This window comes from Phycomyces blakesleeanus (genome assembly GCF_001638985.1).
Source record: "Phycomyces blakesleeanus NRRL 1555(-) unplaced genomic scaffold PHYBLscaffold_9, whole genome shotgun sequence".
In the NCBI taxonomy this organism is placed as follows: Eukaryota; Fungi; Mucoromycota; class Mucoromycetes; order Mucorales; family Phycomycetaceae; genus Phycomyces; species Phycomyces blakesleeanus.
The window spans coordinates 362,866-387,001 of NW_017265142.1; the positions used below are offsets into that span (position 1 = coordinate 362,866).

The window sequence follows — 24,136 nt, forward strand, 5'->3', positions numbered from 1 at the left end:
AAAAATTTCAACTTAAGAATTCCAGAGTTTTTCTTACCTTGCTCTTCAAGTGAATTTCTACTTGTCTCTCAACTTTTAGATGTTTGTTGGGGCAAATCTTGCATGAATAAATAACGGGGCCAGATTCTTCGCCTTCAATTTCATTTTCACTTTCTTCTTCTTCTTCGTCATTAAGTTCAATGTCACTTCCGTTGTCATCCGAGGCATTGTCTTCAGATTCATCGGCATCAATTTCGGCTTTTAAGTATTTTTCGCGACCGAAATTTGCAGGAATAACAAGTTCATCGTCGGACTCGTCGGACTCGTCCTCTGATCCTGAAAACACGCCAGCTAGTCGTTCCTCGGTCAGTTCAATCTCTTCATTATAGTCTTCTGTGTGAATTGCTTGTTTAGCAAGCTCTTTTCCTGCACGTTTGAACATGTTTTAACAGATGTTTGGCGATTTCAGAAAAAGGAGAGTAACAAAAAAATAGGGACAAAAATGGACTTGGGCAGGACAAGCTGTCACGGTGGCTATCCTCGTGGTGTCGGAGGTTGACGCAAGTGAACAAAAATGCCGCAGCAGGTGCTCCTTTGTTAGTTGTTTCTTTTTACTTCTTTCCCTTCCCTTTTTACTTCTTCATCACTGCCCCCCTTTTTTAAAGAAAAAAACTTCTTTTTCAAAAAAGGCATCTCCCCAATATCATTCTATTCCAATCTCTTTGAGAAATCTTTGTTTCTAACCAGTTCATCTTTGTGAGAGAAAGAAAGAATAATTAAAAAGACAAGACACAAAAAAGAATAAGATTGTGAAAAAGATGACGACAGCCATTCCTTTCCCATTGCGAGAGCCACATCAAGTAGATGCAGGCTCCCAGCCATTCCATCCAAACCTCAGTGTAAAGCTTATATGTCCTGATTGCCGTGTTGATCCTCCTCAAATTGTTGAAGAGTTCGCATCTGGGGATCTTGTCTGTGGTGAATGCGGACTTGTGCTTGGCGATCGTATTATTGATACTCGCTCAGAATGGCGAACATTTGCCAACGATGAGGGAGATGTATGTATAGATGACAACATCTCGCTCGTGCTTTCTTTTTTAAATAATAGGAAAGGCTTAATTTATAAATTAAATTAAATTCAATGTGGCCATGTCTCTGTAGGACCCGTCTCGAGTAGGTGCAGCTGCCAATCCTTTGTTGGACGGCAACCAGTTGGACACAATTATCTCACGGATAGACGGTGGGACTGGAGCGGCTAGGGATCTCAACAGAGTTCATGGGCGAGCTACAGCAGTCAGGGGAGAGCGTAACCTTGTTCAGATTTACAAGGAGATCAGTGCAATGTGCGACTCGATTTCTTTGTCAAAATTGGTGAGCGATACCGCAAAACAGCTCTACAAGCGAGTAGAGGACGAGAAGTTGTTGAGAGGAAAGTCCAGCGACGCTATTGTAGCAGCATGTATCTTTATTGCCTGTCGTCAAGAGAATGTTGGACGTACATACCGCGAGATCTGTGCATTGACCCGTGTGACTAAGAAGGAAATTGGAAGATGCTACAAGGCCTTGCAGTCTAAGCTACAGACAAACACAACCATCATGAACTCAGAGGATTTGATGTCGAGATTCTGCTCTAACCTCCAATTACCCAACTACGTCCAGAAATCTGGTGTCGACCTTGTTAAGAGAGCCAAGGAGCTTGGTACTCTGGCCGGAAAATCACCTATTTCGGTTGCTGCTGCATGTATTTATCTGGTGTCTTACCTATTTCGGCAACCTAAAACTGCACGTGATATCGCTCATGTTGCGGGTGTATCGGAGGTGACTATCAAGACTGCTTACAAGTCGCTATATGCTGAAAAAGAGCGCTTGATAAACTTGGAGACTCTGTACAGTTCACAAATAACCGATATCACATTTGAAAGCCTCGTCTTACCTTGATCATACCATTCTTCCCTGCCCCCCTTAATACTCATAACCGAAGAATTCATTTGATTAGACTTATTTGACTTGATTTGGATTCTCCTTATATATTATGAATGCAAACGCTAGCTTTGTTATAATCTACGCAATTAAACGTGGAATTTGAACTTTTTTAAACAAACTTTGGTGTGTATAGACAACTTTGTAATACATGTGTACACACATTACACTGAAGCCAAAGTATTCTTTTTTTTTATAGAAATAAATTCCCCTTAACATTTTTTTGAACGGAAGTAATTGTAGAGTTACAAGTATATTACCATTATTAAAAAAACACAACATTCGAGAAGGCGAAGCATAATTAGACTAGCATGAAAATTGTTAACAATCGCCGGCGGTAAAAGAAATCAATAAAGATTCAGAGAAACAATGGTTACAATGATATGATTATTCCTAACTTGTCTGATCCATTCCTCTTCCTTTCTCTTTCTCTCTCTCTCTCTGCTCTTGCTCTTGTTTTTTTTTGTCTTACTTTACTTTACACTATATTATTATTACTATTATTACATGGTTAAAATAACTGGAGAAGGTCTTGTTGCTAGACTGGAGGCTCATCAGCATAAAAAACGCATGCCTCTTGTGTATGCACTTGAAAAGTCACTAGGCTGGAGGATATTATCAGAAGGATGGAGAGCGTGAGTTGATAAGACAATGGGTGAAATTGATTTCAACTTTTTATTATTATTACTTTAGAGCAGCAAAGGGACTCAAGTCCAATTGCTTCATAGTCAGCCCAAATGAAACCTATTTTACTTGCATGACTCAGTCCGAGGTAATATAAGCAAATTGAGACTATTATATAATTGCCGTCATAAAGGCTGTTACTAATAAAGCGTATATGTCAAGAATACAAATGTAATTGCACTGGGGTCAGGAAATCCAATAGGACAGCTTTATTTTGTTAAAGACTATTTGACTACGGATGATGTTAGATGCTCACGTTTTCAAGCAAGTTGATACTCTTTAAAATGTGTGTATAAATATCGCCATTTAATATTTCTATGTTGGTAGCTATTCCAAACAGAGCGCTTGAATGCCCCTATACACTCCTTAGATTGGTCTGGTCAACATCTTTTGGCAGGTACAAATAAAGGAACAGTCAAACTATTCAATGTTGAAGGCGACTTTGATGATGAGGATATGCCAGCTAAATTTGTAAAGCTGGGAAACTATGTCAGCCCATCTATGGAAGGAGTAAGGCACAATATATAAATCAAATCAGACAGCTCATTGATTATTTAATTATAGACTATCCACTCTAGACATCTCCCGAGTTACTCTCATAATACCTTTGTAAAAGCAGTGGCGTTCTCGCCAAATTACTTGGATGGACAAACATCTTCTTCTCCAGTTTCCTCGTCATCTTCCACGGGATCACTAAACGAAACACAATCTTATAGGCCTTCTGGCCATTTTTTATCAATTACCGCAAATAATTTACATATATGGGATGTCAACGAAGAGAGAAAACCAGCTTACATACAAACGGTAATATATAAACATTTTAATCTTAAAATAAATAAATATATAAAAGCAGTATATTCTTACCTCTAGTTAATAGACAGATAAAAATAACCTCCAGTGCGCAAACTGGTCTCATCATGCACCATATTCTCTTATTGCGACAGCTGGAGATGGAAGATCATTAAATATAATTGATACACGTGTGCCAACAAACCATCAAGACGGAGTAGTCTGGAGAGCACCTAATGCCCATGATCGACCTATAACGACAACTGCTTTTAGTCCATTTGTTCCCTATTGGCTTGCCTCGGGTGGTGAAGATTGTATGGCTAATATTTGGGATATTCGATCGTCCTGTCATTTGCCAGTTGGAAAAATCGATGGGCATTTAGGAACAGTCAAATCTGTAAGAATTTATTAATCACAATATGTACATGTAATGTACTAAAGTTATTATTGTAGATTTCATGGTCAAACTTGCGCCCAGAGAACATATCAACCACTTCCTCTGATGGTACAATGCGAATGTGGACTCTTTCCAGTGACGCTATCCCTATCTGGGATACATATAATAAGTTAACTAAAAGCTATGAGAAAAACAGACAACCTGTATTCCAAACAATCTGGGAAAAGAGAGATTGGTTAAGACATGAATTCAAGACAAAGAATGAATGGCAATTTAAGGACATACCGGATAATGAGGAGCCAAGTCAAGATAGCTGTTCGGAAACTATGATGCTGGTTGGTGCTTTTGGAATTGGTGAGTGGGGAAAATGCGATGGTGTGCCAATTTATGTTGGTGAAGACAGTGAGACCAGTAAAGGCCATGTTGTGTCAGGTAAGATAAATTTACAAGTATTTTGAAAAAAATGGCATTGATTAACAAGGGCTGTAACACGTAGTAATTGCTTCAAAAACATATCCTGGACTGTATTATACTGCTACTGATCGCGGGCAGCTCACAGCCCAGACTGTGCGTTTCAGTATACTTACTGAATTGGATTGCAACCACATGTAGGTGGTATACTGTTATTAGCATATAATGTAACAAAGTCATACTCCTCTATAGATATGATTCGGTGAAAAACCCCCTCGCTTTTCAGTTCGAGTGCGATGCTTATTGTCGGCGTATACGAGATGCCAAAAAAGTGCTTGCAGAGCTGGAGTCTGACCAGCCTACTACCCAAGAAAAAGAATAGTAAGAAAAATAAAGACAAATGCCAAGATTTTTTTTGTTCGTTCAAAATAACCCAAAATTTGTATTGTACATAATTCATTAGTTTATCTGATAAAGACATTGCCGCATTAAAAGAGTCCTTAGTCCCCATGAATCAAATTACTCCAGAAGAGTGGGAAATTGATTCAATCCCAGATCCGAATAGTACATTAACGTCTGATCGACTATGGAATAATGATGATAGATGGGATTTTTCTATCAACAGATTCAGAGACGATCTCAACTATTGGAGTAGACGCATGGCACCTGGCTATAATACGTGCTTTAATATTCCCGTAATATACTTCCACCTGTAACCTTATACAAAGTATCTAATATATATACGTTTTCTTTAGTTTGATTTGTCAGACATACTCGAAGAGAAAGTTGAACCAGAGATGGATAACACAACACCACAAGGAGACATTGAATTATCCAGTCCCGAGATTAAAAAAGAAGACACGCCTTTAGTAACTCCAGAAGAAGAACCTACTGAAGAGTTGTTTGAAGATAATATGTCTAATCTTAGCAGGTCACGCACTGCAATCAGCTACACAAGTGGGAAAAGCCGCGCGACTCGTAGTGATAGTATTCGAAGTAATATTAACCAAACTTTAAGACGCAATTCACGAAGCTCCCACAGCTCAGAAGCAACATCATCCATACTGCGTAATAACAATCCACTAAAATCTCTCAAACGCGTGTTTTCTCGAACAAAACCACATGGAACATCATCCACTGAACGCAAAAATACACCCGAAGAACCGATGCCCAGTCCATCATCTCCCTTAAAACGTAAATCGACTATACGTCGTAATGCCATCCTTGGCTCTTTTTAATCAGAACGTACATAAAAATTGAAAAGTGTTTTGCTTGCATACACATCTCCCTTTTGTAATAATACACTGCTTCTCCATTGAGGCTTGTTGACGGCATCTGGAGGGCGCTGACTCTCTAGACAGAAGCCAGCGTGTTGTCCAATTGGGGCGTTCTTTTGGTATTTTGTGCCAGTGAGTGCACCTGGGGTGATCCAACCACCAATATAGAACTGAAACCCGGGTTCAGTTGTTGCAAAGTCTAGAGAGATTCCAGTTTCAGGGGCGTGAATTGTAGCAGCTTTGCGGAGAGGAAGTGAAGAAGTATCAGTTTTGTAATCCTCATGAATGATATATGGATGGTCGTAACCGTGACTGGCTGGAAGACAGTTAATGCGAGCACCGATTGGGGTGCCTGCGTTTGAACCCTACACACACAAACACATATACACTACCGTAAGAAATCAATAGGTACAACTGGCTAAAGCCCTACCGTAAAATCAAACCAAGGAGCATCTTTAAAGTCCAACTTCTTGCCGGTAGGAAGAGAGTTTTCGTCAAGAGCTAGAGTTCCTTTCACATCATTTGTCATTGTGACCTCATGTCCCAGAATGGTTGGATCCAAGTCAAGGCCAGCAAGATTAAAGTAGGTGTGGTTAGTGAGGTTTACAATAGTATCCTTGTCGGTAGTAGCATGGTAAGATATTTCAAGAGTATTTTCATCCGTGACAGTGTAGGTAACAGATGTTGTGAGTGTTCCAGGATAGTTTTGATCACCATCTGGAGAGACTAGATCAAGACGGATAGAAGCAGGACTTTCGGATAATACAGTTACATCCCAGATGCACTTGTCAAACCCTTTGATACCACCATGGAGAGCATTCGGCCCATTGTTTACAGCCAGATTGTAATTCTCGCCATCCACAGTAAACTTTCCTTCACCAATACTACACGTCTTTTGTCAAAAAAGAAAATAGGTGTTTGTAAGTATTTTTGTTTACCGGTTAGCAAAACGGCCAATCAATGCGCCAAAGTAAGGGTTTGCTGGGTTTTGGTATGCCTCATAGTTGTCAAATCCAAGAACAACATCCTTTATGGCTCCGTTCTTGTCAGGTGTGAGGATGTGGGTGATAATCCCACCGTAATTCAGGACCATGACAGCCAAGGTCTTCTTTTCATTGATAAGAGTGTACTGATCAATGCCAGCAGAGGGGGAGATGGATAATTTGGTAACGGGCATGGTTTGTGTGAGTTAATGTGAAAAAGGAGAAGAAGAAAGTATATAGGGTCTTTTTATAGCTTTTTTATAAGATTTATGATGTCGTTCTTGTCAACCAGTACTAATTGTACTCAGTAACCATATCCCGCAGTTGATGATGTCTAACAAAGGTTAAATCTACGAATGTGGAACACACGCTAAAAAACGCGATTTGGCAAGCAATTCTATCCCAGCAGCAAACATTTACAACTGGGGGTTTCCGCTGAAAGGGAAACAATTGTTCCCAAGGATGAGCTGGCCAATAACATCTCTTTTTTACGTTACCGCAACACCATTTTATACTCTTGGCGGGGGGATTACCCATTTTCAAACGGGAAGATTAGCTAGCTCTCAAGAAGTCATGCATAGACACCATTTACAGTCATATTTTAATTAATAAAACACTCTGGAAAACCTAATTCTGCGAATCATTTGGCTTAACGCGACAGGAGTTAACGGGATGTTGATATAGCTATGCAACAAAAGACACTATATATTTCATTCCAATGACAGCAAAGATAGTTTTTTTAATAAAAGTTTATATTTCCATTGCAATAATAAAGGGTATCTTCTCTCTATAAGTACTCGTGCTTGAAAGTAGAAGGATGCAAGGTATATATACAGCAAAACAATTTTTGTGCTATAATTGTTTACCAGTTATGCCACCTCAAATAGTATTTGCATGGCAGGCCTCAACTCCGTCAATCGGCGTTGTTCTTTTGAGAGTGATTCTATCAATACAACAGGTATTTGGACAAAGTAGAGATTCTGATGCTGTCAATACCACACGATCTAAAATACCAATAAATATTATAATATTTTACAAAATTATATCGTAGAGGTTATACGAGTGATAACAGGTGGCATTCGAGCAGGAAGAAGTGGCACTTTTAATTTTTTCTTTTCAAGCAGAAAACACAAAACAATAAATAGAGGTAGATATATTAGCTGGAGTATCTAATCTTAGTCTCAAAGACAGAAAATATCGTGGCAGAAAATATCTCATTAATTCATATCAATAAGGAGACCAACTTAACCTTGTTAATATGATACAACTTCTTGTTGATCTGTAAAATATAAACAAAGCCACAAGGCTGGATATCTTATAAGCTCTATTTCTTTTATTCCCACATTGCTAATCGAGTTTCATAGGGCATAAGAATTGTCCTAATGCTTAGATTTTGTTTTGCCATATCTGCCAATGTCTCCCAGAAAGTCAATTCTTATTTGATTGACAGCTTTTGATAGCTGTTGAATTTGTTACATTAGCTCATATATATATAAGAAAAATACGGATATTATCTTGAATATCACAAGGAATGTACCCAAGACGGTCTTTAATGATACTAAATCTGTAAAATCCAGGTACCTTAACAGATATTTTCACACAAAAAAGGGCAGGTCATTTATTCTTCTTTGTTCACTTTCGAGTCACTGACAAGACTACCTTTGCTTAATAAGTTATTTCAAAATGATCAAGATACTCTCGAATGAAGAAGAGCCTTTCTCAACTTTACTTATTATCTTCAGTAGTGATGTTGGTGAGTTGCTTGATTTAATGTGGATGATTCACCTGATGGCACAAACTTCAATAACAACTTCTGTCAAACATAATTTATACTCCGAGGTCTTAACTCCAATGCTAATTAATCGAAGTGGCATCACTCCAGGAAATGAAGCCCATTTTAATGTTTATGAAATTGTTGTCAAATTATAGACGGTTTCGTTAGAATGGATATTGTTTGTCAACTTGTCTGGTGAGAACATGAGTTTAGGTAAGAATGTGTACCTCAATGGGTGGTAAGTCTTTCTTTTTCTTGAATTATCTGTTTAAAACAAAGAAAGTATTCGCAGTCACTTTGTATAAACAGAAAACAAATCATAGAAAAATCAATAATTTAAGAAATATTATTGGATTAAAATTTTAAAAAAAAGAAGATCAAGGAAAGTTAAAACGACTATAATTGGCCAGTTTTCATCCATTGGGAATTGCATTGACAATTTGATAGGCAATGATATTATGTAATATTTACTTTTTATTATTAAAATTAGGGCGATAAAACAGCTACAGCTGTCAATTACTCTTAATTATTCTTTGAAAGACATGCTACAAACTTTGTTTTTTTTTTAAAAAAGCTGACAATTGCAGTCAAGTACGTCTTTAATTGTTACAAAGCGTACCTTGAACAACCTGCAAGGATAGACAAAAATAAATTTGACTGGCTGAGCTCATTCTGATCGTTCTTTAATATTTTCACCTGTCTACATTTTTTTTTGTATTAACTGTTAACACCCATTGAGCCGGCTAATATTTTATCATATACCAAGGGATACAGACTTTCGTTTTCAAAAATGTGTCCAAATGACAGTGGAAGCACTGTATGTAAAGGGTGCCTATTTTTTATTGATGTACGACCGTGCTACATATCGAATTCCTTTGTTTGGAAGGCCATGGTTCGATATAAGATATTCTGAATATTAGATAATATTAACTATGGATTGCAACATGTTTTTGCAAGGGAAACAGAAGGGAGAGAAGAATACAAGCCTTCAATCGGTAGACAAGAAAAGGCTTGCGATAATCTAAAAAAAAAGAGAAAAAAAAAGGAAATCGTGGATTATAGCAATGGAGCAAATGGGCAGTAAGCCCACAGAGTCTCAATTAATGTGCGTCATGGATCGGCCCGCTCATTGGACACACACCCGAATTGCGCAATCGTGTTCCTGGGTCGCTTCATCTCCAACTATAAAAGCCTTTGTAAATTTTACAACTCTTTAACACACACACCTTCTATCCCCTTAAATTCTTCTGCTATGGCCAACGCACCTCACGGCGGTATTCTCAAGGACCTTTACCTTCGCGACGCAGGAAAACAGGACCAGCTCCGTGCCGAAGCTTCCACTTTGCCCTCCCTTGTCCTTACCGACCGTCAGTTGTGCGACCTCGAACTCATTCTTAACGGTGGCTTCTCTCCTCTTGAAGGTTTCCTTAACCAGAAGGACTACAACAGGTAAGCGACCACAGCTGTACCGAATCACTATCAGCAATTAATCTCACCACAATCAATTTGCTATTAAAGTGTTGTCAAGGACATTCGCTTGGCCAACGGTGTTCTTTGGTCCATGCCAATCACCCTTGATGTGAGCCAGAAGGAAGTCACTGACCTCAAGATTGCTCCCAAGCAACGCATCACTCTTCTTGATTCCAGAGACTACGAGCCCTTGGCCATTCTCACAGTCGAGGATGTCTACAAGCCCGACAAGTCCTTCGAAGCCAAGAATGTATTTGGCGCCGATGACTCTGCTCACCCCGCTGTTCATTATCTCCACACCATCGCCAAGGAATTCTATGTCGGTGGTAGCCTTCAGGCCGTCCAGCCTTTGTCTCACTACGACTATGTCTCCAACCGCTGTAAGTATATTAACTGGACTTGGATGAGGGCTAGTGTTAGGTATATTTGAAGTGTGTAGTAACTGATCAACTTTTTTGGGAATTTTAGACACCCCCTCTGAGTTGCGCGCTCACTTCAAGAAGTTGCAGTGGACTCGTGTCGTTGCTTTCCAGACTCGTAACCCCATGCACCGTGCACATCGTGAGTTGACTGTTCGTGCTGCCCGTCAGCGCAAGGCTCACTTGTTGATCCATCCTGTCGTTGGTCTTACCAAACCTGGAGATATCGACCATTATACCCGTGTTCGTGTCTACAAGGCCTTGATGCCCAAATACCCCAACGGCATGGCCGAGCTCAGTCTTTTGCCCCTTGCTATGCGCATGGGTGGTCCCCGTGAGGCCGTCTGGCACGCTCTCATCCGTAAGAACCACGGTGTTACTCACTTTATTGTCGGCCGTGATCATGCTGGACCTGGCAAGAACTCTCAGGGTGTTGATTTCTATGGTCCTTATGATGCTCAGGAATTGTGTGAGAAGTATAAAAGCGAGATCGGTATTGAAATCGTACCCTTCCAGATGGTCACTTACTGCCCTGACTCTGACGAGTACCTCCCCGCTGATGAAGTCCCAGAGGGTGTCAAAACCCTCAACATTTCCGGTACCGAATTGCGCCGTCGTCTCAAGACTGGCCTCCCCATTCCTGAGTGGTTCTCTTATCCTGAGGTTGTCCGTGTACTCCGTCAGTCTCATCCTCCTCGCGACCAACAGGGTTTCACTGTTTTCTTCACTGGTCTCCACGCCTCTGGAAAGAACGCCATTGCTCGCGCTCTCCAGGTCTCTCTTAACCAGGAGAGCACCCGCTCTGTCTCCCTGTTGTTGGGTGAGAACGTCCGCCAGGAACTCTCTTCCGAATTAGGTTTCTCCAAGCGTGATCGTGACACCAACATTGCCCGTCAGGCCTTTGTTGCTGGCGAATTGACCAGAGCTGGTGCTGCTGCTATTGTTGCTCCTATTGCCCCTTACGATGAGGCTCGCCAGAAGGCTCGTAAGGAAATTGAGAAGTACGGTGGTTTCTATCTTATCCATGTTGCCACACCCCTTTCCGAGTGCGAGCGTCTTGACAGAGACGGTGTTTATGAACGTGCACGCAAGGGTGAGATTAAGGAATTCACTGGTATCAACGATCCTTATGAGCAGCCCAAGAACGCTGACCTCACTGTCGACATCACCAAGCAGTCTATTGCTCAGGCTGTCCATGAGATTATCTTGCTTTTGGAGAAAGATGGTTACATTGGATCAAAATAAGCAACACAATCTCTCATCACCTCTACATCATTTCCTTTCCCTACCAACTTCTTTAATGAAGTTTTTGTACACATAATAAAAAATTGCTATATAGATGGAATAATACTCTTGATACATGTTTTATTGGTAAAAATAATAATTAATAGAGCATCCGAGTGCTGATGTTGGCAGGTGTTGCGATAATTGCATCATATATTTGATGAAGCTGTTCTTCTGCAACATTGGCAATATCAGCCATAACATAGGCAATGTCTCCCTTGGAATCAGAATATTGCTTTTCTACGTTGTGATCGGCAAAGATCTCGTTGATAGCCTTATCATACACATACACACATACACATATATGAGTCATACGTTCGATCTCTTTTGGACTGTTTACAAATAGACTTTATAGTATCTTACCTTGAGTACACCTGGAATATTACGATGAATGTAGAGGACCCGAACCGTGTTCTTGTCATCTTCGCGGATAACACGAAGATCAATCTCAGGAAAGTTGACAGCACCAATTGAAGTTCCTTCGTTGATATATTTGATCAATGCAGAGGATACTTCGATACCAATCATACGCTGAGCTTCTTCGGTAGAGCCTCCGATGTGAGGAGTCATGATGATATTGGGGCACTTGAGGAGCTCGGGATACTCTGTAAAGTGTCTACCGTTGCTTGCAGGTTCTTTTGGGAATACATCGATAGCAGCACCAGCTAAATGGCCAGACTGGAGACCCTTGATAAGGCCTGGGATTTGCACCACAGTACCTCGGGCATTGTTGAGGAGATAGGATCCTTTCTTCATGTAGCCCATGATCTCACGTTCGCCAATCATTTCTCTGGTCTCTTCTAATTCGGGTACGTGTAGCGACACAAAATCAGAGATGGACAGCAGTTCCTCGAGTGTTTCGGTTTGTTTAGCAGTTCCGAGTGGCATTATCTGGAGAACGTCATGAAAGTATACTGTCATTCCCATGGACTCGGCTAGTACAGATAACTGCGAGCCGATGTGACCATATCCAACAATACCCAGTACTTTTCCACGAATCTCAAAACATCTCTTAGAAACCTTGTTCCATGTCTCGTAGTGCATTTCGATATTGCGGTCACCCAACTGGCGAGCCAATACGATCATTTCGCCGATGACTAGTTCAGCCACGGAGCGAGAATTGCTGAATGGCGAATTGAACACTGCAATCTACGGAGACGCGTAAAGTAGATGGATAAGCAACTGTAGAAATTTCCTATTCTCCTTTTAATCTAGTTTATTTTTTTAGCGTGTCTCTTCTTTCTCTTTACTTACTCCTCTGTGAGCGGCGGCGTGAAGATCAACTTGGTTGGTGCCAATACAGAAACAACCAACAACCTTTAGGTTGACAGCAGCATTCAACACCTGTTTTGTAAGCTTTGTCTTTGAACGGATACCAACCACATGGACGTCTTTGATCTTCTCGAGCAATTCATCGCCGACTAGCGCCTTGCTATATGTCTCTACCTACAGCCTTGATTGAGTGATCCACGTAGTTTTTATTGACGTAGGGTTCGGAATCACAGTAATTTTTTTTTTGGATAAATTACCTGGTACCCTTGCTTCAAAAAAGATTTTACGGCTGTCTCATTAATATTCTCGAGCAAGAGAATTTTGACCTCTGAGGTATTGAATGGACGAAGAGCGCGTGGCTTTGGCTGAACGAACGAAGAACGACGGGGAGCTGCCTCAGTAGGAGATTGAGTAGCCATTATTTAAAATAAATAAAAGAGAAAGAGAAAGAGAAATGGAAAGGGTATTGGAGCTCTGATTTTTTTTATAATGGGAGTTTATTTTGTGACGTATATTATGGCTGTGATCCTAAATATAATAATCTCTGCACTGACTACTTCCCTATTCAATTCAATCATTTACTCTTCTACTAGTTCAAAGTACTTCTTTACTCTATGTGCCCTGATCGTGCGGTACTCAAATCACTCACCAGTAAGGGTAGGACAGACAGCAGCACAAGAATGGCATCATTGAACTAGACATGATGAGATGCTAAAGGCAGTCACTGAAGAGACCAGCTTTTATTGGATCATTTAGCATGATCCATCTGTGTCTTATCGAAATGCTTAATCATAGGACCACTTCCTAGTGACCGTTCATCTCTCTTTCTCCTTTTCCTTCTCTCAACTTTATTATTATGAGCACTACTTACTGCACAGTCAAGGATGGTCTTCCACCAGCACTGTCCAAAAACTATTTGGCTGCCTTGATACCCGATCAGAACATAACCATTATCCCCAGCTTTACTCTTGAATCGGGTGTAACCCTTGATCAAGTACCGGTTGCATGGAAATCTTGGGGAAAATTGAATAAGAAAGGTGACAACTGTATGGTTATTTGTCATGCACTTACTGGTAGTGCCGATGTTGAAGACTGGTAAGGATATAGTAGGCATGTAGTTTATGAATCGATTATTTAAAGATATTGTGCTCAATTAGGTGGGGACCTTTGATGGGTCCTAATCGTGCGTTCGACCCCACAAGATTCTTTATCGTATGCTGCAATGTGATGGGCTCTCCTTATGGCTCAGCATCTCCCCTTACCCTCAACCCAGACAACAAAGAGAACTACGGTCCTGAATTCCCCTTGGCTAGTGTACGTGATGATGTCCGTCTACACCGTTTGGTTTTAGATCAGCTAGGTGTCAAGCAAATTGCTGTGTGTATTGGCGGCTCAATGGGCGGAATGCAAGTGCTTGAATGGGCTGCAATGGGGCATGATTATGTGAAAGCAATGGTTCCAATTGCTACCTCCGGCCGCCATTCGGCTTGGGGCATCAGTTGGGGAGAAGCACAACGTCAATCAATCTACAGCGATCCTAATTATGGTAAGCAATGCATGCATACACAATGAAGTGCAGAGGGCTCATTTGACAGGTTCAAGTGAAGAGAAATAAGAATAAAAGACGAGATATATTTACTTTATATAAAATGATTTTTTAGCCGATGGTTACTATACAGCAAACTCTCGTCCTAGCGCAGGTCTTGCAGCAGCACGTATGTCAGCTTTATTGACCTACCGTTCCCGTAACTCGTTTGAGTCAAGATTCGGTCGCAAGTCAGCCGAGAGCCGGAATCAATCCAAACCAACAACACCCGGAGAGGCCAACCGTATGATGCATAACGACGGACATAAATCGAAGCTTACACCACCCAGCACCCACACTACAATCAATGATCCTCCTATGCCCACCCCTTTTGTTTTCTCTGCCCAGTCCTACTTGCGTTACCAGGGTGACAAGTTCATCAACCGTTTTGACGCCAATTGTTACATTGCTCTTACTCGCAAGATGGATTCCCATGACGTGTCTAGAGGAAGGGGTGATTACGAGAGTGTTCTTGAGAGTATGAAACAACCAACCCTTGTTATTGGTATTGAATCCGATGGTCTGTTTACTATTTCGGAGCAGTATGAACTCGCAGATTGTATTCCTAAAGCAGAAATGATTGTCATCCAGTCTCCTGATGGTCATGATGGTTTTTTACTTGAGTTTGATCAAATCAACCAACACATTCTCAAGTTTATTCATTCTACACTTCCTGAGATTTTTGCTGGTGCCCCCACAGTTACCGATACAGAGGAGATCAAGGCCACCAAGACTAGTCTCTTTGGTGAAGCAGAAGTTGACATCACTCAGTGGTAGTGCACTTTATTTTTCAAAATCAAAACACTGTATAACCATAGACGATTTATATTTCATACTTTCTTTATTTTACTTTACTCTATTACCTTTTTTTTCTCCTTCTCATTATTCACATGTATAAATTCATTTTTATTATTATTTTTATTATTACTTTGCTGCTTATTTCTTTCCATTCAACTTTACATTGATCGTTAAAAGCTAGGGCAATATTCCTTTTTTTTTAAAACGTAACGATTTTTTTTGGGCATCGAGAATATTATTTTCAGATCATCAAGTTTGTTTAATTATGTGACATTATAAAAGTTCAAATGGTTATCTTTTATTTAAAGTGCGAGGCGCTCTTTAGCAGTACAGCAAACTCAAAATGTAATTGAATGTTTAACCTATCCTTGACAATCTTCTACAGATACGGTTTTACACACGGTGGCTATTATTGGGGTTGGCTGATCAGTTTCAGACAAAGGATGTCGCTTCATATACGACTTGCTCTTGGACCAGCATTCTTCTATTGTATTCAAGAAGGGTGAATATGGTGACATGAGTAGCGGCTTATAGTCTCTATTCTTTATACAATCATTGACAAATTTAAATTGGTCCACTCTACAATTTTCCATTGTTTGTTCGATGAATTTAACGATATGGTAAGCAGTGGTATCTTTACTTAACTTTCTTTTGGGCGCGTCATCGTCTACATTTGCTTTTCTTTTCTTTTTTAATCTTCTCTGCATCACTTGGCTTTAGGGAATCTACTTTGCAAAAAATTAATGATTCTCCATGAAGATACACACCCGATAATGGAGATATTGACACCTTTGTTCTTAGGGATCTTTGCTACTGCAAGTACACCAACTTTTGACCATCCACGGCTTCTTGTTTGATGACTATTAAAACCGGCTTCATCGAAAAATACACGATTTTTCATATAGTCCACACCAGCAGCTTTCCGAGAATTGATAGATCCGGATCGCAATCGAATTGTTCTATTAGATTCCCTTTCAAGATCATACAGCTTGACATTTTTAAGTGAAAATTTCCAATGGTTGACCATGTGGTTTCTCACGGCAGAACTAGAAATTGAAAGGACTTCAAACCTAGAGAAAAGTAACTGCAATACGCCAGAAATGGTTATACTAAGTTTGTTGTCTATTTGCTCAATGAGAAAGGCTGTGTATTCCGAATTCAATGTTTTATTACTGAATCTCGTGTTTAAATTAGCTTTTGATTTTTGCTTGATACAGTCTGAGGGATAAACTGTTCCATTGCTGTCACTCCACGCTCCCTTCAATTTATACGCTGTGCTCCTTGAAATACCTGTTTGATTAGCAGCCTTGGGAACAATTAGTTCTTCTTCCGTTGTAAGTATAAAAAATCTAACAATATTTGCCTCGCCATATTTCTTGTATATTTGAATTTGATATATTTTTTTCAGGCACTATTACTAGTGTCCCGTATAAAACTTCATCTTTGATAACATTTACTTTAGGAGTAATAGTCGAGTTGAGATCGGCGAGATCAATTAGGCTACCGTAAACAAAATTAGGCGCTTCGTAATCCATTTCATCGTCTCATGAGCTGTCTTCATATGCTTCTGAATGTGTACCGACGTACTGTTCGAAGTTCATTAAAAATGGTACTGAGAGGTAGAACAAACCGATCTAGGGTATTTTATATTTTCAGTACTTTTTCAAGCATTTCTTAACTTATTTTGATCTGAGTAAGACAAACTTGAATTTATTTCCTAACTTAATGCTTTGATAAATCAATATATTTCGAAGAAACACTCTCAGAAAACAACAAGTGCAATTGCATTAGAGTTTTATAATATTTTAATTGAATGACATTTGATGAGTTTGTTTCTAAGCGTTAAAGCATTTATTGGGAAATCTTTGTGTGCACTGGACTTGTACATGGCGTTCTTATATATGAGGTTAAATCCTCCTGGTCATCTTTGTTTCTAAGTGCTTCATAAAGTTTCTTAAGTGTGCTGCTAATGATATCCTACTCCAAGTACATCAGCGCTATACGTAGAAATCCTATTAAAAAGTATTATCTTTATCTGATTGAGCTTCTCCATTATGGTGGGCAAAAGCAAAATATCATCAGGTGCCTTTCTAATGAAGTTAAACTCGCTTATCTTCATCATTCTATATTGGCCATTATATTTAAGATCCATTTTAAATGATGTTGCTACATGATCTATAATATATATACATTAGTGATCATATGGTAGCTTCTACAAATATACTCACCTTCTTTAATAAGCAACCCAACGATTTCTTGGTTGGCAACCCTTTGTAATACGAGCTTATTGATGGTAATTTGCACTTCTTTACCCAGTTTTACTAAATCAGACTCGTAATTCCCTTTATAATGATTTCCCTTTCTCTTGACTTCAACAAAACAAAGCTCGAAAGTAATTGATGAATATGGTTCAACAAATAAGACGTAATCAGGCATCATTAACTGACCCGAATAAAGTTGTGAAGGAGAAAGCAAATGATAGATTAACCTAAAAAATAAAAAAATAAATGAATACAAATTAAAGTCTATTCATGCATATTTACCATTCGTATTTCATTCTAGCTATCTGTGAAATCCAGCAATGCAATAAAAATGGCCGCAACAACTCAATAATTTGATTGGCTTCACCTTGTCCGTTTAAAGATTTGTTGAAAATGTGGGGAATAATACCCTTAGTTATTTTGGCTGCTGTTCTTTATCAGATCGATAGCGTCTTCTCTTTATTTCTCATTCATTCCTTCATTATACAATGACCTCTGCATTGTACAGCATGCTATCAACATATCGTCTTCCATGAACTCTAAATATTGCTTTAGATTAAAGTCCTTCATTACTGCAAGCTGTTGTTCGGGGAGGAGCCGAGATAAAGAACAATGATCCTTATCATATATAGGAAAAATATAAGGCAAGGAGCTATAGAGAGCACATTAATAAGTTATTGAGCTAATGCTAAGAAACATATTAAATAAAACAATGACTTACAGAATACGAATGTCGGACAAATTTTTGCGCATTTGCGCGCCATTTTCTGTGATTTGGCGGTACTCTCTTAGTACTGTTGTCATGTTGAAATTGTTAATTATCCACTAATAACGCCTTTATGATCGACTCCCGAGGTGGCCTCTGTCGGATACCTCCCATGACATACGACATGCCCGCAACCGCATTTTTTTGCCTTCTTCTGCCATCTTGACGAAGCCAAAATCGTTCTGTGATCGCGGTTCATTTCCTTGCTTCTCTTTACTTCACCGGATCCACCTCGACCCGTGGACAGCCTTTTCTTCCGTTTCATCTTCTCTTCAAATTGCGATTGCATCCATCACGGCTCACACCATCTGGCGCGGGCACTGGGAATCTGTCTTTGACAACTTCCCCTTCCTCCTCAATGTAGTCACAGCTAAGGCAGTGACTTCCATACATAGATCCCATAACCTCAACACCACCTAACTAGCGCTCATATCTCTTTCCTTGGGAAACCTTACGGACAGCCTGGCAGGTCAGCCTGGACAGTCAGGACGATAATTTTAGGGGGACGATATTTCCTGGTGGGGGCGACATTTTGATTCTACTGGACCACAAATCGTGACCTTTCTGCCAGCATAGAATAACTCTATCTGGTTCCTAAAGATACAGAATATTTGTATAAAGATTCTCTTTTGTGTTTTTTTTTTTAAAAAAAAAGGAGTGGATGGGGATTACTCACCAGTTTGGTGAAAGAAAGAGAAAAACATGATACGCGTAAGGCTAATAAATAGTAAAATATTAATCAAGATTGCATCACACTTTAATGACAACAACTCTTTATTATCTTCTGTATAACTAGCTATTGATATAGTGTATTTGTGACTAATTATTATTTCTTTATTGTCAAGTCTAAATTGAGGACGCAAACTGCTATTAATTTAATATGCAGGATTTGTTTTTCGTATGAGACAGTATTTTATTATTAAGTCTCCAAAATACAGACTGTGGCCCTTAAAATGATGAGATTTAGGTACCTAGGGAGAGACAGATAAACACAAAATGTGGATGGCAAAGTAGTGAAACTAATGCATACAATGAATATATTGTGTTTTTTTAGGACACATCATTTTGCCCTGAAGGATTAGAGAGATACACCGGGACCCAGACATGTATTCCCAATTGATTAGCCCGGTTATATAAAAATGTCGTGCCCTACCAGGAAACGTCGTTCCCGTAAGATTGATGAAGTTCTTATTAGGCAGCATATATCGCATAAAGACTTGTCTAAATGGAGGGGTTTAAAAATATTGTATATGTGACTTCTAAAATTCGGTCTGTGAAATACGCCATCCCGGAAGAGCTTATATACAAGGAAATGGCAGGCAAAAAATAAGCAGATTAAAGTATTCATTGTTACAATGCAGTTTTTACGTCTCTTGAGTTTCCTTGCATTGGTCTCGTTTTGCTACGCAAAGATTATCCAAGTGACAGACGAAAACTTTAGCTCATTAGTAAACGATTCCGATGAATGGATTTTAGATTTGTGAGTCTTGTCATCGAAATATATAGAAGATGAATAGATATGAACAGTTCCAAACATTGACAACAAAATGACTTATCTTGGTGCGAATAAAAAAAAAACGATTAAAAAACCAAAATTACAGCTATGCGCCCTGGTGTCATCACTGCAAATCTTTTGAGTCCAGCTACAAGCTTCTTGACAATTCCTTATTGTCTAATGGAATGAACGTCAAGCTTGGCAAGGTTGATACAGATTCTAATCCTTACCTTGCCGCTCGTTTCTTTGTCTCTCGTTTACCCACAGTGGTTCACATAAAAAACAGACAAGGTAATATTAGTAGCACTAATATAATCTCGATTAATAATATATGCATGCGAATTTGTACTAATTAAATGATGTTGATTATTTAGTCCGTTTTATCAGTCAGCGTAATCCATCTGCTCTTCTCCAATTGTTGGAGGAAGAAACATGGAAAGAAATTGAACCCAAGACTGGTGTGATGTCTCCTTATGGTTTCATGTAAGCTTTTATCATTAAATCTAGCGTGCATATATGACACTAATCTGTACATATTCTGCAGGGGTATCTCTTTTGGATACATTGGCGCTATTGTCAAGAAGGTGTCTACTATGTCTCCTTGGACTTTGGTAGGCGGGCTTGTTGTACTCTTGATTCTCGCCATTGGCTTGCCTGCTTATCTTGGCCCAGCTGGTGGGGATCAAAGCAAACGTGAGACCAAGACCAGTGCCAGCTCTACCTCTGTTACTGCTAGACCCGATGCAATTCGTCAAAGACGATCAAAACGTATTGATTAAAAAAAGAAGACGATATTTGCTTAGATCCAATTGCATTTCTTTTTATCATTGTCAGATGTATGTTTAAACATTGTACATTATTGTAATACTTCTCTTCTTCTTTTTATTAAAATGAAGATAAAACTATAAAGTACATTTGGTAGACTACAGATTTGTTTGAAGTATATTGATTTAGGTTGAAATATCAGAAAGGATGCACTATATTTCTACAGAAAGGCATTCAGTCTGTACTAATATACATTTCAACCAAATAAATATGGCCAGCATTAGGATGTATCTGTACCCATGTACGCACAGAACGACTATTATTGATGTGCATAAATAGGATTTTCAATTGTGCTTGGTATTTTGTAAAGGATAAACAGAACAAAGGTCGTATCTTTTTTAAAAACTTTAAAGGGTATACAAAACAAAAATATCCTTTATTGAACATAATCAAGTCAAATTGATGGAAATATATATGACAAAATCCAACCTAGATGGTATTGAAATTTTATGAAAGGTAAATATCTGTTCTTTCTACAAAACTAACGTATCTAACCAATTTATACCATACATCCTATAAAGAAAAAGAATTAAAGTATAAAGGGATTTATGATGTTGATTAAACAATCCCGAGGAATTATATATTTCAGTTATCAGAAATAGGAAGAACTCATGACTTGATCTATTTCTCTTTATCCTTAAAGATATATCCTTACATAGTATACCAAATTCATATTTACAAAATAACTACTTGAAAGCCATATAATCAATGGTTTTGGATCAATGATCTCCCTTGTCTTCTTTTAAATATATACAAGAACACCGAGAAGGTTCCCGTCATCGATGCTCTCCAGCACGGTTACGGCAAGGTTCTTGCCAAGGGTGATATCTCCCAGGCTGCCATTGTCCGCACTCGCTTCGTATCCCGTCGCGCTGAGGAGAAGATCAAGGCTGCTGGTGGTGGTAAGTTTTAATTGTTTTCTCGGCATTTCTGTTGTTGTTTTTTTGTTTTACTTATTAAAAAAAATGGAAAATATTTTTTTTACTGTGTAAAACAAAATTATGTACAACTGTGTATATCTTGAAATGTTAAATTGTTTCTAATATTTTTTTTTATTAGTTGTCGAGCTCATTGCTTAAATGTGTGTCTACTCCACATAGTGGTTTTCATATTTCTTTTCTTCAATCATAATAAAAAAGATAAAGAAATTGTCTGCAGGCTTATACAAAAATTTACTCTACAACAACTTCAAGAAATGTGGTGTGTGTGTGTGTGTGATATAAGATATTGATTTATAGTTAGATAAAAATACGCAAGGGATTGGTTAGATAGCTAGTTGGGTGATTTGAAATGTGTACATTTATATAAATTCATAAATGCCCATAGTTCTTTTTTATTGTTTAATTCGATAATAAGCTGAAAATATAAGCGAGCTTGGTTGGCTCAAGAAACAATCTAAATATTTGAAATGTTATAATTATGCTGGCAAGCAAACTGTTGGCTTTTATGTTGAAGATATATATATATATATATATATATTGAGCCAATTGGTCGTCAAACTGATTTTTCGAACGCTGAATGATGTTCTAAAGTTGAACAACTGAAGTTGGCGAAAGCATACCTGATATTTACTTCAGGAACTTTACTGCTTTTTGGATTTTCAAACGTTGAACATTTATCTTGATCAATGCTAAAAAAAATTCTCACATGAATTAAGATTGGCACAATATTGACCAAGTAACTCTATCCAACCCTCGGTTATCATATTGATTTTGGTTTTAAGACTAACACAGCTTGCTACTGATCTGTTAAAGTGTCAGCTTTGACCTAGTCACTCATATATAACCAGTTGATTATGCTTCTAACTGTCAATTAAGGATTATTTAGTATGCATATTATCTTTTCTAAGGAATCTTTCCTTTGATGAAAAGCAACAGTGTCTCCCTACTTAAAAACTCTAACTTACAAAAATATACGTTTTATATCTGAATGTCATTATTATTATTGATGAGGGGAAGCACTCTTAATGCAGTTTTGGTGTGAATTGTAAAAGGAAATAAGGAAGAATTTAATATATAATTTACGTGTACATCAATAGCTATCAATCAATTATAGTTTCTAAACTTGAAGAGGACCTGTTTAAATATGTACGCCAGAGGTAATATTTTACCTGTAATAATCCAACAGGTCAACCAAAAAAGAAAAATATTAAGAATAAAATAGTTATCAAGTTCAACATGTAACCATTTGATAAAGTCTTACCACTACTATTTCCATAGCCAACATAACCAGCATTAGCAGAGTAAATTACCACTGCCAACATCAAATAAAAGTAGGGTGAATTACCACTAATGTTTCCGCAATCAGCACGTTTAACATTAGTAGAGTAAATTACCACTGCTAACATCAAACAAAAGTAGGGTGAATTACCACTACTGTTTCCGCAATCAGCACGTTCAACATTAGCAGAGTAAATTACCACTGCTAACATCAAACAAAAGTAGGGTTAATTACCACTACTGTTTCCGCAATCAGCACGTTCAACATTAGCAGAGTAAATTACCACTGCCAACATCAAATAAAAGTAGGGTTAATTACCACTACTGTTTCCGCAATCAGCACGTTCAACATTAGCAGAGTAAATTACCACTGCCAACATCAAATAAAAGTAGGGTTAATTACCACTACTGTTTCCGCAATCAGCACGTTCAACATTAGCAGAGTAAATTACCACTGCTAACATCAAATAAAAGTAGGGTTAATTACCACTACTGTTTCCGCAATCAGCACGTTCAACATTAGCAGAGTAAATTACCACTGCCAACATCAAATAAAAGTAGGGTTAATTACCACTACTGTTTCCGCAATCAGCACGTTCAACATTAGCAGAGTAAATTACCACTGCTAACATCAAATAAAAGTAGGGTTAATTACCACTACTGTTTCCGCAATCAGCACGTTCAACATTAGCAGAGTAAATTACCACTGCCAACATCAAATAAAAGTAGGGTTAATTACCACTACTGTTTCCGCAATCAGCACGTTCAACATTAGCAGAGTAAATTACCACTGCCAACATCAAATAAAAGTAGGGTTAATTACCACTACTGTTTCCGCAATCAGCACGTTCAACATTAGCAGAGTAAATTACCACTGCTAACATCAAATAAAAGTAGGGTTAATTACCACTACTGTTTCCGCAATCAGCACGTTCAACATTAACAGAGTAAATTACCACTGCCAACATCAAATAAAAGTAGGGTTAATTACCACTACTGTTTCCGCAATCAGCACGTTCAACATTAGCAGAGTAAATTACCACTGCCAACATCAAATAAAAGTAGGGTTAATTACCACTACTGTTTCCGCAATCAGCACGTTCAACATTAACAGAGTAAATTACCACTGCCAACATCAAACAAAAGTAGGGTTAATTACCACTACTGTTTCCGCAATCAGCACGTTCAACATTAGCAGAGTAAATTACCACTGCCAACATCAAATAAAAGTAGGGTTAATTACCACTACTGTTTCCGCAATCAGCACGTTCAACATTAGCAGAGTAAATTACCACTGCCAACATCAAATAAAAGTAGGGTTAATTACCACTACTGTTTCCGCAATCAGCACGTTCAACATTAACAGAGTAAATTACCACTGCCAACATCAAACAAAAGTAGGGTGAGCTGTTCCTTATTTTATCTCTTTTTTTTTTCAGTTTGTTTACAATACTAAATAAATAAGAAA

At 38.5% G+C, this 24,136-nt stretch overlaps 10 protein-coding genes across 10 annotated transcripts; 6 read left to right on the forward strand and 4 right to left on the reverse strand.

Moving 5' to 3' along the window:
* Window positions 1–612: 612 nt before the first annotated feature.
* Window positions 613–2,181, forward strand: PHYBLDRAFT_181146 (hypothetical protein). Its single transcript, XM_018438424.1, has 2 exons — window positions 613–1,037; window positions 1,141–2,181. The coding sequence occupies exons 1-2, from the start codon at window positions 798–800 to the stop codon at window positions 1,915–1,917; spliced, it is 1,017 nt and encodes a 338-aa protein (XP_018292234.1). The 5' UTR covers window positions 613–797; the 3' UTR covers window positions 1,918–2,181.
* A 285-nt stretch (window positions 2,182–2,466) lies between these two features.
* On the forward strand, window positions 2,467–5,478 carry PHYBLDRAFT_144652 (hypothetical protein; the record flags this gene model as incomplete). Its single annotated transcript, XM_018431262.1, has 10 exons — window positions 2,467–2,594; window positions 2,653–2,731; window positions 2,971–3,153; window positions 3,208–3,447; window positions 3,521–3,829; window positions 3,886–4,261; window positions 4,326–4,437; window positions 4,493–4,621; window positions 4,704–4,935; window positions 4,996–5,478. The coding sequence occupies 10 exons, from the start codon at window positions 2,467–2,469 to the stop codon at window positions 5,476–5,478; spliced, it is 2,271 nt and encodes a 756-aa protein (XP_018292235.1).
* On the reverse strand, window positions 5,436–6,702 carry PHYBLDRAFT_124450 (hypothetical protein). The gene is made up of 3 exons (XM_018428992.1): window positions 6,456–6,702; window positions 5,948–6,401; window positions 5,436–5,882 (listed from the first exon to the last, which is right to left on the reverse strand). The coding sequence occupies exons 1-3, from the start codon at window positions 6,692–6,694 to the stop codon at window positions 5,475–5,477; spliced, it is 1,101 nt and encodes a 366-aa protein (XP_018292236.1). The 5' UTR covers window positions 6,695–6,702; the 3' UTR covers window positions 5,436–5,474.
* A 2,808-nt stretch (window positions 6,703–9,510) lies between these two features.
* On the forward strand, window positions 9,511–11,519 carry PHYBLDRAFT_30373 (hypothetical protein). The gene is made up of 3 exons (XM_018439963.1): window positions 9,511–9,723; window positions 9,793–10,124; window positions 10,213–11,519. Exons 1-3 carry the CDS (start codon window positions 9,527–9,529, stop codon window positions 11,406–11,408), a joined length of 1,725 nt encoding a protein of 574 aa, XP_018292237.1. The 5' UTR covers window positions 9,511–9,526; the 3' UTR covers window positions 11,409–11,519.
* Window positions 11,513–13,138, reverse strand: PHYBLDRAFT_133227 (hypothetical protein; the record flags this gene model as incomplete). Its single annotated transcript, XM_018429555.1, has 4 exons — window positions 11,513–11,721; window positions 11,811–12,596; window positions 12,702–12,893; window positions 12,977–13,138. The coding sequence occupies 4 exons, from the start codon at window positions 13,136–13,138 to the stop codon at window positions 11,548–11,550; spliced, it is 1,314 nt and encodes a 437-aa protein (XP_018292238.1). The 3' UTR covers window positions 11,513–11,547.
* A 415-nt stretch (window positions 13,139–13,553) lies between these two features.
* Window positions 13,554–15,387, forward strand: PHYBLDRAFT_158645 (hypothetical protein). Its single transcript, XM_018433827.1, has 3 exons — window positions 13,554–13,814; window positions 13,877–14,265; window positions 14,381–15,387. Exons 1-3 carry the CDS (start codon window positions 13,576–13,578, stop codon window positions 15,079–15,081), a joined length of 1,329 nt encoding a protein of 442 aa, XP_018292239.1. The 5' UTR covers window positions 13,554–13,575; the 3' UTR covers window positions 15,082–15,387.
* Window positions 15,388–15,464: 77 nt separating this feature from the next.
* Window positions 15,465–16,637, reverse strand: PHYBLDRAFT_144657 (hypothetical protein; the record flags this gene model as incomplete). The annotated part of the gene is made up of 3 exons (XM_018431263.1): window positions 15,465–15,681; window positions 15,870–16,477; window positions 16,560–16,637. The coding sequence occupies 3 exons, from the start codon at window positions 16,635–16,637 to the stop codon at window positions 15,465–15,467; spliced, it is 903 nt and encodes a 300-aa protein (XP_018292240.1).
* Window positions 16,638–18,075: 1,438 nt separating this feature from the next.
* On the forward strand, window positions 18,076–18,549 carry PHYBLDRAFT_144658 (hypothetical protein; the record flags this gene model as incomplete). The annotated part of the gene is made up of 2 exons (XM_018431264.1): window positions 18,076–18,143; window positions 18,219–18,549. 2 exons carry the CDS (start codon window positions 18,076–18,078, stop codon window positions 18,547–18,549), a joined length of 399 nt encoding a protein of 132 aa, XP_018292241.1.
* A 935-nt stretch (window positions 18,550–19,484) lies between these two features.
* On the forward strand, window positions 19,485–20,684 carry PHYBLDRAFT_77516 (hypothetical protein; the record flags this gene model as incomplete). The annotated part of the gene is made up of 4 exons (XM_018443264.1): window positions 19,485–19,609; window positions 19,731–19,915; window positions 19,999–20,107; window positions 20,169–20,684. 4 exons carry the CDS (start codon window positions 19,485–19,487, stop codon window positions 20,401–20,403), a joined length of 654 nt encoding a protein of 217 aa, XP_018292242.1. The 3' UTR covers window positions 20,404–20,684.
* Window positions 20,685–22,372: 1,688 nt separating this feature from the next.
* PHYBLDRAFT_186733 (hypothetical protein) lies at window positions 22,373–24,081 on the reverse strand. Its single transcript, XM_018439276.1, has 16 exons — window positions 23,996–24,081; window positions 23,912–23,962; window positions 23,828–23,878; window positions 23,744–23,794; window positions 23,660–23,710; window positions 23,576–23,626; window positions 23,492–23,545; window positions 23,408–23,458; window positions 23,324–23,374; window positions 23,240–23,293; window positions 23,156–23,206; window positions 23,072–23,125; window positions 22,988–23,038; window positions 22,904–22,954; window positions 22,652–22,873; window positions 22,373–22,559 (listed from the first exon to the last, which is right to left on the reverse strand). The coding sequence occupies exons 1-16, from the start codon at window positions 24,054–24,056 to the stop codon at window positions 22,495–22,497; spliced, it is 1,020 nt and encodes a 339-aa protein (XP_018292243.1). The 5' UTR covers window positions 24,057–24,081; the 3' UTR covers window positions 22,373–22,494.
* Between the last annotated feature and the right edge of the window lie 55 nt (window positions 24,082–24,136).